Raw genomic sequence first — 14090 nt, 5'->3', positions numbered from 1 at the left:
TTTTTTTTTTTTTTTGGTCCAAATTAATTTTTATTCTTTAGCTTCATCAGGATGTGGTAATGACATTGGCACACACAGATACTGATACTAAGCCCAATTAAAGGAAATGCCTTTAGCCAGGAAGTAAAAAGATGATGGTACTAAAGATAGACACAGAAGTTAGAGTTTCAACAAGGTTATGTTCAGATGGTCTGCCACTATCTACATGAGCAGAGGTGACTTTCCCTCTAACCCTGTTTTTTCATCTGTCAGTGGATTCGAGATACCTCACTTTACCACTGTAACATTCTGAGTCTTGTCTCCATGTCCCCTGCAGCTATGCACAAGCCACAGGGAAGGCTGAGGAGAGAAGGCCACAGTGGCTCAGATGCTCTGAAGCCCTGGTCTTGGGACAACAGAGATCACTGGTATTTGCTCAGACTGGCAGCTGAAGGCTCAAAGCCAGTGAGCTTGACAGACTGGGAGCGCCACACCCTTACCCGTGGTGGTAGGGGACAGGCACGGGAGGGATCAGCACCTATTCTGGAGGGAAGGAGTTAATACAGGCAGCACTGTTTAATTCTGATTTCTATCCAGCCTGCTTCAGATGGGTTTTCTAGCAAGGCCAGTCACTGGGCTCTTCTGCAACCTGCTTTCTCTGGGGATTGTCCTAGAAAACTCAAGGAATCCTGCCTGTCGCTATGCCATACCCAACATCCTTTAACACCCTCATCTTGACTGCTTGCCATTCCTCCACAAACATGCGCTGTACTTTGCCTTCTGTTTCGAAGTTCTCTAATTCCAGACAGATGGTCAGTACGATGCAAGGAGACTCTGTTGAGCAGGCAACAGACTAATGCCCTTGGGTCTGGGGAACAAGAGAGCGTGGGTGTGCGGGTTAGGACTCTCCGGGCATGTTCCTATGTTCTCTGGAAGAGTGAGTTAGACCATTCTTACTTTTTACAATCCAGAAGATTACAAAACCCTATTTTAATGTTAGGCTGTCATGCTTTGTCAGAACTTATCCTAAATTCCTATCTGGCCTCCAGGAGAAAAAGACGCTTGAACAAGTAGACAGAGGAGCTGCCTTGCTGCAGCAGTGACGTTCACAGACCTCAGTGTTACTACCCTTCCTATTTGTAGCAAGTGGAACCATGTTATACAATGTCATATACATGACATAGGGAAAAGGGACTCTGCATCTCTTGGATCCCTGACACACTGACAGACACCTGTCTCTGCTGTTTTGTTGAACTTACAATTACAGGCAAAAGGAACCTACAGGAGCCTCATGGTTCAGTAGGAGGAAAGACCTCATTCCTTGTCTATTCCTTGGGGACTGATGAGAAGAAGTGGACCAACAGTTACAGGCCAGTAACTCTGCCATCCATTTTGTCAAGACCTAGAATCTAATGCTTTCTCAGGAACCTGGATGGAATGGGAGATGAGAAGTATGTGTGCCAGCATCCTCCAGGGCCAAATGCCTCCCAAACCACAGTCCTGGCCTTTGCCCTGCCTGCTTCTGAAACTGAAAAATAGCTTCTCGCAGCAGCCGGAGGCAGACATAGGTCACACCCAGCCCTCGGCAGCAAGCTGAACTCCTGGGCAGGAAGCTGTGCCAGGCCTCAGGATTCTATGCATGAATGCTCCCTTTCTAAATCTTGTTCAAAGGGGTCACACGCCCTCAGAGACTAACAAGGAGGGTGGAGAGTCAGATAGCCCAGTGAGATGGGCTCACTGTTTACAAGTGGGGGATATCTAGTGGGGGGGGGCTTCCTACTTCATGCTGGGCTCCCTAGGGCTCACCATTTGCCTCTGCCAAAGTAGAAGAAACAACAAAACAGCTTTGCATTCCTACCCCAACAGTTCACCCTTCCCTCCAGTTTGGTACCTAGAAGGCAAAGGGGCAGGTGTGAGCACAAACATCTATGTTTCCTAACCCTTTAAACATCTGGCTCATAGTGGCATTGTCCCTCAACCTTCCCCTGCTTTGGCTCCAGTTGTCCTTTTCCTCCCACAGATGGAGGGCAGCTGCTGTTATTGGTGAAGGTAGGCATCCAGCCAGAGCTGCCCTGACTCCTTCAGTGAGCTGTAGGGACAACAGGAAAAGACAGACAGTGAGGGAGGTATGGGCGGAGGCACCCACCTGCCACAGGTCCCCTTCTCCTCAGAGGCTTTACCCCCTTTGCTTAGCAGAAGCCAGCAAGGACACAGACCAACACCACCCTGCCGTTGCCATGGTGATGCCATTGCTGACGACCAGGAACCCTTCCTGTGGCTCCCCACCCCATTCTGTGCCACATGCCCACCATCCTGCCTCTCCTCCCTGCTGCCAACTCCCCAGGTTCATACTCACTAAACAATGTCGGCGAAGGCTGAGAACAGGGGCTTGGACTCATACTTGATGCCGTACTTGGCACACAGGGATTGCACCAGGGGTGCCACTTTGTGGTAGTTGTGTCGGGGCATGGTGGGGAAGAGGCTTTAGGGACAGCAGAGTAGTTAGTGGCTTCTGCTCCTCTGTCCCAACCACACCCCCTGCTTCCTAGATCTTCCCCTACTCACTGGTGTTCAATCTGGAAGTTGAGGTGGCCACTGAACCAGTCGTTGAAGGCTGACTGATGAACGTTGCAGGTCGCCTGTAGCTGAGGGAGAGAAAGTCCGGGGAAGGCAGGTCTCCATGTCAGAGCACACACTCTTTCCTGGGGAGGCTGTGTGGAACTATCTCCTATCTCTGGTCACCCCCTTCAGTGGGAGAAGTCTCAAGCTAACGAGGCTTGTTTGAAGAGACAATTTCGGCTACTACCGTCCTCCAGCCACCCTTCTCAGTAGTTGTGACATGTCCAGGCCTTCCGAGTGACTGTCCCTTACCTGAGTGGAGACCCAGTCCACATTCCGGTCATGATCGATGTGCATGGGGATATGGTTCATCTGTGTCACCCACACAAACCAGTTGCTCTCCAGGAACCTGTTGAATATGGTGACGTATGGCCACAGCCAGTACAAGCAGAGCACGGGGTACCTATTCTCCAGTAGCAACAACTGGCCCGTGACTCTCCCAAGCCAACTCCCCAAAGGACCCCCAAGGCCACAGCATGGCCCTCAGACCCATCCCCTACCCCCCCCCCCCCTTTCGCTGCTAACTGCTACATTTCTTCAGACACTACCTGACAATGAAGAAAAGACCCAGGAAGCCTTTCAGCCCCAGCAGGGGCACGTAAGTGAAGTAGACTCGGGCATAGAAGCTGAGCATCCAGGCTAAGTCCTGCAGTGGGAACAAGGGAGTGGCACTGTCCCAGCAGCTCTGGCTCCTTTCCTTCCCTGTCTCTGTCTATGGCAGTCTCCACCTCCTCCCCGCTGTGGGTGTCTGGCACTCAGTGGTCCTCAGCTCCTCTTAGCTACCTGCCCTGCAACATCTAAGGGCACGGCTTCTGTTCCTGGTGGCACCCCAGCCCCTGCCTGTCCCTTCACAGGAGTCCCCCGGTCTCCCTGGCTACAGCATCCCCCATCCTGCCTGAACACTGCCAGATGAACGTTCCAGGACCAAGTCTCTCGTCTATGGCACTGATTGAAGCTCGGGTCCTTTTCTGCAGTGAGCCAAGCCCTATACTCTCCCCGCAACACTGAGCCCTCTGCACTGACACCAGCATCCAAGCTCATACCTCGGTTCCAAGCTTGTCTGCTCAGAGACCGTCTTCTCCATACCCTGCATCTGAGGCCAGCTGGAGCAGACCCAGCCAGACCCCTTTTGAGGATCCCTAAAGCCTCTAATGCCTACATGTCTTCTCTTGAGTCTATCACTTTGAGCTTCATCCTGCATTCCCTGAGAGCAGGGACCATCTCTCATATCTTTCCTCCATTGCTCTCTGTATGGTTCCTGGAGTGCTGTGCAGCTTGGGAACCCTAGGAGATGGGCAGCATGTAGCCTGGCATGGGGATGCAGGGCAAAAGTTAGCCCGAGCCATTTCATCTCATCTAGAGAGGAGCATCTCTCCCTGGCTCTATTCTGCTCTGTCGGCCTTAGAGTCAGTCTCTGTGCCCCACAGAGCACACGTTTCCCTGTGCAGGGTACTGGAGAAATCTGGCACATGGGCCTTGCGGACCAAGGATACTCACCACCCATTTCTTCCGCTGAACAACAAAATAGAAAATATACCACTGGAAATAGAGAGGCAGCAAGGCTGGGGGTCCAACTGGGGAGGAAAAGGAGATGGCAAAGGCATGAGCAGCCAGCAGTTATGCTATGATAGGATGGCCCTCCAGCATAAGACTGCCTCCTGTGGCCCCTCCTAGCTGCCTTAGTGCAAGCTGAGGGCACTTGGGCAGGAACACAAGCCTAGAAGGCCAACTCTGCAAGAGGATGCCAGAGGCTGAGGGCCGGGGACAGTATCCCTTCCTGTGGAGGAGGGCATGGGAGAGCTTAAGCCTCAAGCATGAAATGTACTCTACTCCCAGGCAGAATTCAGGTCCTAGAGCTTGTCTTTTGCCATGAACCATGTCCCCAGGCCTACAATTATTTTTTATGGTAGTCTTTGCTCACCCCTCCTACCATGTCCAGCTCTCTCTAGAAGGGACAATTGGTACCATGCAGTTAGGTAAATCCCTTCAGTTCTTCCCCTGTCTTCCTTTAAAAACCTGAAATCAATGCAGGTGTGGTGGCTTGTGCCTACAGAGCCAGTCCGAAGCCAACCCGAGCTAAGAGACCCTCTTAAACAAAGCCAAGCCGAAACAACAGCAAGACTCATTCAAATATCCCCATCCCCGAAACTTGAAGTCTTAAAGGAGTTTTAAGGCCTGAATTTGGGCAGTGTGCAGCAGGCTTTCAAAGCAGGGAGTATATAGCCAAAATGTCTTCTGCTCAGTGGCCACATTTCTTCTTAGGCCCCACTGAGAAATCCTAGCTGAACCTCCGCTGTGTGACTAGGTTCAAGACAAGGCTTAGAGATAAACCAGGAAGCCCCTGATGACCACTCAGTTTCTTCCTGGAAGAAGGGTGAGACTGGAGGATTCGGTTTGTCCCCCAACAGAAATGGCTGCCCAAGTGTTAGCCCATTGACTTCACTCAGTGGGAAAGGCCATCGGCTCCCAGGCGGGCAGTACCAGCAGACAGTACTCCCTCCTAGGCCTCTCTGAGGGGAGTTTCTTTCTCCCATGGCCCCCATCCCTGTGGCTGACACTCACTCAGGAAGAAGTACTTGTGCTGATGGTTGTACGGCATGTGCTTCTTCTTTTGTTTCCCAAGCTGTGAAGAAACAAACCTGAGTCAGCAACAGAGACCAGACACCCATTTCCCCTCACCGAGCCACCAGCTGTCACTGCTCGGACACTAAGGCCTACTTCCGGAACCTTTAACTTTCTGCAGTCATTGGAAGGCTCTGGCAGGCCCAGTGTCTGGAGCAAGCAGCCCTGGATGGTGACCTGTGAATGTACCATGATAAGGGACACACAAGAGTGTACACAGTGCAGTCTACAGGACGCGTGATGGCTATCTAAAGTCTCTTGTCACATGTTGCCAGAGCCAACCTCTCCTGCTTCTGGTACTCTCTGGAACTCAGAGTCTCACAGAAAATTATTTTTGCCCCCGAACAGATAACTCGAGTCTTTCCATCAATCTGTTGGACTCTGGTGTGTAATGGTGTTTTGCCTGCATGTATATGTCTGTGCAGCAAGTGCATGTAATGCCTGTAGAGGCCAGAAGAGGGCAGCAGACCAACTGGAGTTGCAGATGGTTGTGTGCTCTCAAGCGGGTCCTGGAAATTAACCCAGGTCCTTTGGAAGAGCAGTCTGTCCTCTTAACCATCGAGCCATCTCAGCCTCTCTTTTGGACTCTTGACTTCAACATAACCACACCCCTTGAGAGTTTAGTAATATATGTATTAAGAATACCAAGAAAAAGCTGGCAATCTGAGGGTTTTGGCAAAGCTTTGCCCACTGGGTGGGTTTTTTTGTTTGTTTTGTTTTGTTTTTTAAGCCAAGCTACTGAACAGCCTGGCTGAGAGTCACAACCAGCCTAGAGCCCCTCACCCAGGCTCATATCTGTCTGCAGCCTCACTCCATGGCTCTGGCAGTTCTTGCCCCAATTAGTTTTAATGACTTCAACCTAGAGCACAATCCAGCTAATCTCCTCACACCCACAGCCATGTCCGCAAGCAAATCATCCAGACTATGTTCTGTGCAAGCCACTTTGGCTTGAAGGGACAATCTTTCTACATTCATGGAATCACGCAACAAGCGCTGGGGCAAGGGAGAGGGGACACCACTCTTCCCGTCATTGTTTGAGGTGCTGAGAGCAGAGATGAATGAAACTCTCGCCGAGGAGGTGGATCTTGTAATCTGAGGAGATGAAGCGGTTAATACATTTGTAAATAGAGTTCAAGGTCATTTGCAGATTACAGACAGGAGAGCAGGACAGACAAACAGACAGCAGCTTGGCAGAGATAAGTCAGGCCTGACCTCCCTTAGGCCCTGATAACTGAATGATGAGAAGTGCCAGGAGTGCAAAAATCCAAAGAAAAGTGCTCAAAGCACAGGGCACCGACAGAACCAACGCTCTTGAGACTTGCCACACCAGAACCAGGGAAGGCCAGGTTACCCAGCACCCCACCCCCCAGCCCCCCAAGCCATGACAAAGTCAAGGGTGTGCCACGATCTACTCTGTAGTTCCGGCAGGCCTTGAACTCACTTATATATGGTCTGCGCTGTGTGGTAGCTTTGTCCAGAGGTGGAGAAGCGAACTGAAGGTACAGTTACAGGGGCAAACAGAGCAGAGATGGGGCAGGCAGGGTGCAGTGTGGGGCACTGCGGTGTGGTGTGGTGTGGTGCGGTGTGGTGTGGTTGGTTCCCTCAGGGGTTTACATGGTGCATGCTTGGTCCCTAATGCAGGGATGCCAGGAGGTACAGCTTGCTAGGAGTCAATGAAATCACCTTCTGAAGAGATTCCTGCGATTCCAGTGGGACCTTAGTGAGTTCTCCCTTGAGATGAATTGTTTTACGGGCTAGTCTGGTGTCTCTCATCTCACCCCAGTTGCTTTCACAGTCACTCCCACCAAAGCCTGGCATCTCTCACAAGGCTCTTCCTAGAGGCCAAACGGATGGGACTGCTCCATCTTGAAACGTTCACTCTCTGCAAACAGTGAACTGAACAGATTTCTTTATAAAGTACCCAACCTCAGAAAGTGGGCAATTTACTAGATAGAGAAGTCAACGGCGCTGTAGAATTTGATGGAGTTAGCATGTAGTCTGGAGACAGGTAAAGAAGCCACACAACACTAACCAAGGAGATTCCATAGAAGAAAAGCACCCCTCTTGGCTTGTGGGGTGAGTGGGGAACGGCTATGGGAAGGAGCCCTGTCCACTGCTGCCTCCTTGGCCAGCGATCAAGTACATTATGACCTGCCTCACTGTGCTTAGGCTCTTAGAGGTCAGAGGTCAGAGGGCAAAGTGTCCCCTGTACCTCCTCGTTCTCCAGGAACGTTCAGAGGAGGCATTGGGCAGATGCCACTAAGCCAGGGCATGGCTAGTTAAGCTGTCCCCCAGAGACCAAGCCACGCCCACATTCATTCATTTTCATTGTCTCTCAGTGTGGTTAAGGGAGAGGTGTGTGCAGCAGGTACACTTGCCCGTGCATGTGGAGACCAGAGGTTAGCTTTGGATGTCTCTATTGCTCTCGAGTCTATTTCTTGAGCTGGAATCTCTCACCGAAACTGGAGCTCACTGTGCTTGCAAGACTGGCTGGCCAGCGAATACCCAGGATGTGTCTGTCTTCACACTCTTCTTCTATACCTGGTGTTGGGGTTAGGCACAGCTGCTGGGCCCAGCTTACCCAGGGGCTTGCACTTTACCGCCTGAGCCATCTCTCCAGCCCCTACACTCTCTGACGTTTGCAGACTAGAGTTTCTTGAAAACCACAGTACCAGGAACCAGCAAGGGCCTACCCTTTTCTTAAACCAGCTGTGGAACAAGAGAAGTGTTCTGAGCCCGGTGTTCTTCCTGATGAGCAGTCTGCCCTGTTTCAGAATGACACGGGCCATTTCCTCCGCTGTGCATGGCAGACGGGGCAAAACACACGTAACAAACCAGCCGAGGCCAATGCTTGGGAAGTGAGAAAATGGGAGCATTAGGGACAAATGGAGCCCAAGTCTCTAGCTAGCAGTGCCCTGGGCCAGCACAGCCAGAGCTGCCAAGGCTCTTCCACAGTGAGTCTCGGCCACAGAGGACAGGGTAGCCAGACTCCCTTGAACTCATGCCTGAAAATAAACTGTGTTCAACAAGCTTAATTCAAACAGCTGCCATTAAGAGGGGGAGGGGAGCTGGCAGAGCTCTGGAAGGGTTTTTAATTAACTTTTCAAGGAATTCTGTTGGGCATTTGGAACTTTCTGTTGCTTATTCCAGGCCAGTTCTCCAGCTCTCCACCCTGGGGCACCCTTTCTGGAGCACACAGCCTCAGCTGACTCCCCAAGGCCAATCCTGATCACACTGGAAGACAGGCTGGGCTCGGGAGGGAGGGAAAAGGAACAGCTGTATCCACAGAGACGGGCTCTGGCACGTCCACAGATTGCCATGTCCCCCAGTGGTATGCTACCTGCAATAACTGGCACATGCCCTCCCCCAGCATGTTTTGTCCTTGAGACTCACATAAAAGTGGAAGGAGACAAGTGACCCCACAAAAGTTGTCCTCTGACCTCCACACATGTTCCATGATGCACGTGCCCACACATGTGTGTTAATAATGACAATAAGTTAAAAGCAGCCTACATATATCCCGGATGGATGTAATTTTTTTTTCCTGACTATCTGCTTAAACCCACTAATGCAGAATCTAAGGATACAGACGCCAGCTGTATTCAGAGGGAGTGTTCTGGGCAATGTTAACAGAGACGTGAGGCAGTCACATCCTAGGCAAGGCAGGCTGAGACTCAGCAGGGTATCTGATGTGAGAGACAGAAACACCAAGAGCAAAGGGGGTCCTTTCCTGGAACACGGGTGTCAAACAGCACCCCAAAAAGGTGCCTTAGTCATGTTCAAAGGTGAGCAGGGGCTCGCATAGACTCTCCTGTGACCCACTAAATCCTTTGCAGAACGTGCGGTAGCTTTGTGTAGTAACTGTTTGCTGGCAGACAATGTCCTGGGCCATCCTGGTTTGCAGTTTCCTGCCCTCCCTGACTTTGAGAAAGCAAGAGCCCAGCAGCCTAGCCCCTCCACGTCCCCCCTCCGCCCCGCCCCCATGCCCTACCTCCTCTGGCAATACACAGCCAGCACTTTCCCTGCAGCCTGCACCACAGGCTATTCTGGCCCCGTCCCCCGCTCCCCCCTTGCACTGACACCCAACTCACCTCCACAGAAAGGACCTTCCCCAGGGCGAAGAAGAGGGGGTGCATGTTGATATCGGGATCTTTGCGGAAACAGTTGGGCTTAGCGTGGTGCTGGAAGTGCAAATGGTTCCACCAGCTGGCGGGAGCCCCCTACAGAGAATTGAGGGTGTTGAGTGAAGCACAGCGTGAGTACTCTGCTTCAATTCTTAGCATCCACACAGCAGCTCACAACTGTCTGTGGGTCTAGTCCCATGGGATCCGATGCCCCCACTCGTGGCATACAGACATACATGCAAGCAGGGTACCCGTGTCCATAAAATAAATAACTAAACTTTAAAAAGAAAGAAAACCCAGTGCCCTGAGCACTTCTCCCACCCTGGCAGCCATGAATGACTGGGGTTTGGGGGACCCCCATCATCTCACTGACCTTCAGGTGGCCAATCACGAAATGATGCAGCAGGTGGTTCCAGGTAGAGGTGCCGAAGACTGACAGGTGCCCAAAGTCATGCTGTAGCCAGCCCGCCTGGGCCTAAAAGAGAAAGGTTAGTGCTCAGGGCAGCCCGTACCACGGTCCCTCTCCCAGACCTAGGCAGCCCCTTCAGCCTCTCCACACTGGACTGCTGAACTACCTCAAGGGAACCTACTGGGATAAGCCATTGAAGCCAGGGCCCAATTCCCTCTTGGCCCACTGGGTCACATGTGAGCTGAGACAGACCACAGTTCTTTCTTTCTTCTAGGACAGACTGACATTCACAAGACAAATGGCATGCAGAGTGACATCAGTGGTGGGAAGGGAGGGAGCCAAGCACTGGTTCTTGGCGTACTTGGACTGTGGTAGAACCTGGACCTAAAGTTTTGAGAGAACAAACCACACAGGGAGAAGGGACCTGGGGAAGAGAAGCTGGAGAAGCTGTGAGGGAAACAAAACACGCGCACGACTAAAGAGCAGACAAAGGTCACACAGAGCAGAATGCCTGTTCTCGGTGTCTCTACAGATGCCAGGAAGGATTCCTGCCTTGATGTTTTTCCGTAGGAATTCCAAAATTGGCCAGCCCCAGGCACTCACCTGAACTGTACTGAGCAGCAGTGCGCAGAGGCAGAAGGGCACCAAGGATGTCCCGAAGACCCAAAGAGTGAGCCAGGCAGCCATGTCCAGCAGCAGGATGTGGAGCAGGTAGAACAGGAAGAAGAGGTGGTTGGCCTTCATGAGGCCCATCCGTTCCACTGTGGCCCGCAGCTCCCGGAATTCATCAGTTAAGGCTTTCTGTGGGAGACTGGAGTTATAATGCTTTCCAGTTGGCACCCCCGACCCGCGAAGGGAACCTCCCATGGAGATTGCTGTGGCCAAGTCCACAGTCTTACGCAAAGATACCCTGATGAGGAAGGATGACAGGAGAAAGCTACTAATGAATGGCATCAAGTCTGGCAGCTAAACAGACTTAATTTGGGTCTCTGCTGTGTGATCTCTGGCTCTGCAGCTGAAACTCCATGAGCCTCTGTTTTCTCCTGTGTACATATGTAAAGATTATTATGTAAGTTTACACTGGTACATGCTGCTCAGGAAATAGGTGTGCTGTCAGTGATGGGAGCATCAGTGTGGCAGCAATGGAAGAAACACAGGTTTCTGCTCCAGTGGGCTTATCACCACATGACTCCCAAGAGCTGTCACCTGTGGTCCTATGCAGGCATCCGCCCCCTCTCCCTCCACAACCAAGTCTCCAAACAGCAAACAGGGCCTCTCACATTCTTGGTGGGTTCAAAGCTGGGCTGCTCCGGAGCCAGCTCTCCAATCAGAAGAGAGTTCATATACTTTCTCACAAGGCCCTTGTTGATGTGGAAAGCCACAAAGGGATCCTGCAAGTACAGGGAGAAGACAGTGAGGACCCCGTCCCCCAGGCTCCCAAGGGCCTCACACCAAAGGCTATCCTCCAGGCCAGCAACAAGGTGTGTACCCCCCAACTAAAACAAAGACCACCTCTCTCTGGCTACTGCACTTCCAGCTGGCTGCCAGCCCCACATCACCCAGCTTCTGGCTTCCCACTGAAAGGGCACTACATCAAAGAACGGAAAGCCTCCCCTGGATGCCACACGGAGAGACCTGCCCAGGCTGGCCTCCAAGTCTACAGACACTTGGTGCAGGAATTCCTCACAGGAGAGAAGCTAGCTTGTGGGAATGGGTGTGGCTATGAGGGTTTTGTTCTCAGAGTACTCTCAACAAGTCCCTTTCTTTCTTGGCCAGCATCTCTATAAACAGTGATGAGGAAGACTCCCTGTGCCAGAGTTGGGGCACTGTTCACTTCTCTTCCATTTGGGCAAGGTTCCCTATTTTCCCCCAGCGCTCTGACCATTCCTTTCTAGGAGTAGTTGAGTCGGTGGGAGGACCTTAGACCTTAGGGAGAGAAGCTGTAATCAGGGAGAGAAGCTGTAAGTGGATATAAGTGGAGGTGAAGTCTGTGGGCAGTGGCACCACACACCTAAACCAATAACTGTCCTTGCCGGGAAGTCTACTACACTGAGTGGAAAGCCTAGACAGCGCGGGCCTGCTCCATCTGCTCATAAGTTGCTGTAGCGCTGCAGCGCTGGCTGGACTCTGGAGTGGTCACTTCGCGCGTGACTGGCTCATTCTAGCCAGGTGTATAAGGCTGGCTTTTATCAGAGTGCCCTCCACCTCTCAGCATTTACCTGCGAGGGCTACTTAATAGGAACCCTGGTGACCCCAGGGGCACGTCAGACTGGCAGAGAAGGAATATGAGGCAGGGGAGATGGGGTCAGGGAATTAGAAGAAAGATGGACCCAAGGGTAGGGATCCAACAGTTGGCAATCCTGCCACAGAGTGCTCTGCCCCAACTTTAGGGTCCCAAGGAGTAAGCCATTCCCAGTCCAAGCCTCGGCCCTGAGTGAGGTTATGGTCTATAATGGGAAAACAGGGCCAATAAGACAGAGGCTGGGGGCACCCACCCACTCTGCTTGCTGTAATCTGCAAGGGAAAAGGAGATCCTGCACAGTGTCTCTTCCTGGAATACCGTATTTTCCGGACTATAAGATGCACCTGACCATAAGACGCACCCAGCTTTTAAAGCAGTGAAACAAGAAAAACATTAAAAACAATTGGACCACAAGGTGCACCCTAATCCCCTCCCCCGACACACACATACTTGGGGGCTGCGTTTTATGGTCCGAAAAATACGGTAGTTGAGACCTCTCTGGCCTAAGGCCAAGTGACCTCGCACTAAGGATCCGAGGGCGGTTCTGCGCTTTCAACCTAGGGGTATGCGGATGTAGTTGTCCTCACTGTGGGCACACCACTCAGATTAGCCATTGTGACGAACTCCGGTAGGCTCTCTTGGACCGGCGTAGGTCTATACCCTACCCTTCGGGCTTCACAACGTACAGGGAATGCCAAACCACAGGGTTCTCAGTGTCACCCTTGTCATGAGCGGTCCTCTCCCACTCGAGATCCCGAGTTGGGGCCTGCGTTCTAGGTCAGACAAGGCTATGTTCACCCTTCCAGCCCGGCAGACAGGACACGACTCCCTCTTGCTTAGACTCCTCCCGCCGCCCTGGGAAGCACTGTGGTCCGGGTGCCTGGCACATTCGCTCCCTCCTAGCCCAGCTCAAAATCCAACCCACGCCTGAGACTCCAGAGGCAAAGCATGGACGCACGGCCAGCCCTTTGTTTGAGTGGGCACGTCGCTGGCTTTCGTTCGCAGCCTCGGTCTAACTCTAGCATCTCGGGTTAGCAGGCTTCTCTCCCCGCCAGTGTCCCGCCCGGGTTGCAGACGCTCCAATTGTCCGCGCTCACCGTGGCATCCTGACCCGAGTAGTGGCTGATAACCCGGGAACCCCCCGGGTGGCGGCGGCTGAAGTCGCTGATGTTGTACACCTTCCGGTCGATCACGAGCCATCGCTCCTTCTCCCGCCCGGAGCGCTGCGCCACCTCCTCCCAAGTAAAGTAGCGCGTTTGGCGTAGCTGAGAGGAGGCCGGGACCGGGGTTGGCACCGGGTCGGGAGCCATAGCGGACCTGACCAGGGAAGTCGGAGCCCCGGAGGCGCGCGCTCGGGGCCTCGGGGCAGCGCACGCCGGCCTCGCAAACTAGGGGAGCGTGGAGCTGCAGCGAGCGCGCGCCCGGAGACCGCCGTCCGCGCGCGGGGTTTTCAGCACCCTTGGCAGGGACCGCCGAACCCCGCGGCGCGCCTTCCCATTGGCTAAGCCGAGTGGCGTGGGGCGCGAGCTCCGCCTCTCTCGGGCCAGCAAGGACCGACGCCCCCGGAGGGACTCTGGCTACTCCCAGCGGCGGAGACGCGCCCCCTCGCGGGAAACCTGAAAGTGGTCTCCAGGCGATTCTACTGCTTACTGAGCGTCGTAGGGACTGAGAGGATAACGGTTCCTGTGGGTGTGCCACAGCTAGCTGCAGCTGAGGCGGAAGTTCCAAGTGCGCGGAGAAGCTTGGTGTGGACGTATGGGAGAGAAAACAGTTTCGAGATAGGTTCTCATGTAGCCCAGGTTGGCCTCAGACTTTTTGTGTAGCCGAGAATGACCTTTAGCTTAGATCCTCCTGAGTTCTGGGTGCAGTGCTGGGGATCTAACCTGGGGTATTGTTTATGCTAAGGCAAACATTCTGTCTATCTCCTGCCCCGAGGAAACAAGCCACAAGTTAAACACAGCAGTTTGAGCAATGAGATAACACCCTGACCCAGTAGATGTTCAGAGACAACCCCCTCCTGCCTTTTCTAGCAAGGTGGGCAACTAGAATATGTGGACAGAAAAGGGATTGACATGAAGAAATAGTCTGATTGGCT

General features: G+C 52.8%; 1 protein-coding gene across 1 annotated transcript; it reads right to left on the bottom strand.

Annotated features, from left to right (window-relative positions):
* Nucleotides 1-1108: 1108 nt before the first annotated feature.
* Nucleotides 1109-13428, bottom strand: Fads1 (fatty acid desaturase 1). The gene is made up of 12 exons (XM_051146111.1): nucleotides 13093-13428; nucleotides 11034-11144; nucleotides 10357-10554; nucleotides 9718-9819; nucleotides 9312-9440; nucleotides 5161-5221; nucleotides 4096-4172; nucleotides 3147-3244; nucleotides 2851-2947; nucleotides 2545-2624; nucleotides 2336-2461; nucleotides 1109-2068 (listed from the first exon to the last, which is right to left on the bottom strand). Exons 1-12 carry the CDS (start codon nucleotides 13303-13305, stop codon nucleotides 2017-2019), a joined length of 1344 nt encoding a protein of 447 aa, XP_051002068.1. The 5' UTR covers nucleotides 13306-13428; the 3' UTR covers nucleotides 1109-2016.
* Nucleotides 13429-14090: the final 662 nt, after the last annotated feature.

The sequence above is a fragment of the Acomys russatus genome, chromosome 5 (genome assembly GCF_903995435.1).
Source record: "Acomys russatus chromosome 5, mAcoRus1.1, whole genome shotgun sequence".
NCBI classification, from domain to species: domain Eukaryota; kingdom Metazoa; phylum Chordata; class Mammalia; order Rodentia; family Muridae; genus Acomys; species Acomys russatus.
The sequence above is the reverse complement of the archived record's forward strand: the minus strand, read 5'-3'. Positions and strand labels throughout refer to the sequence as shown.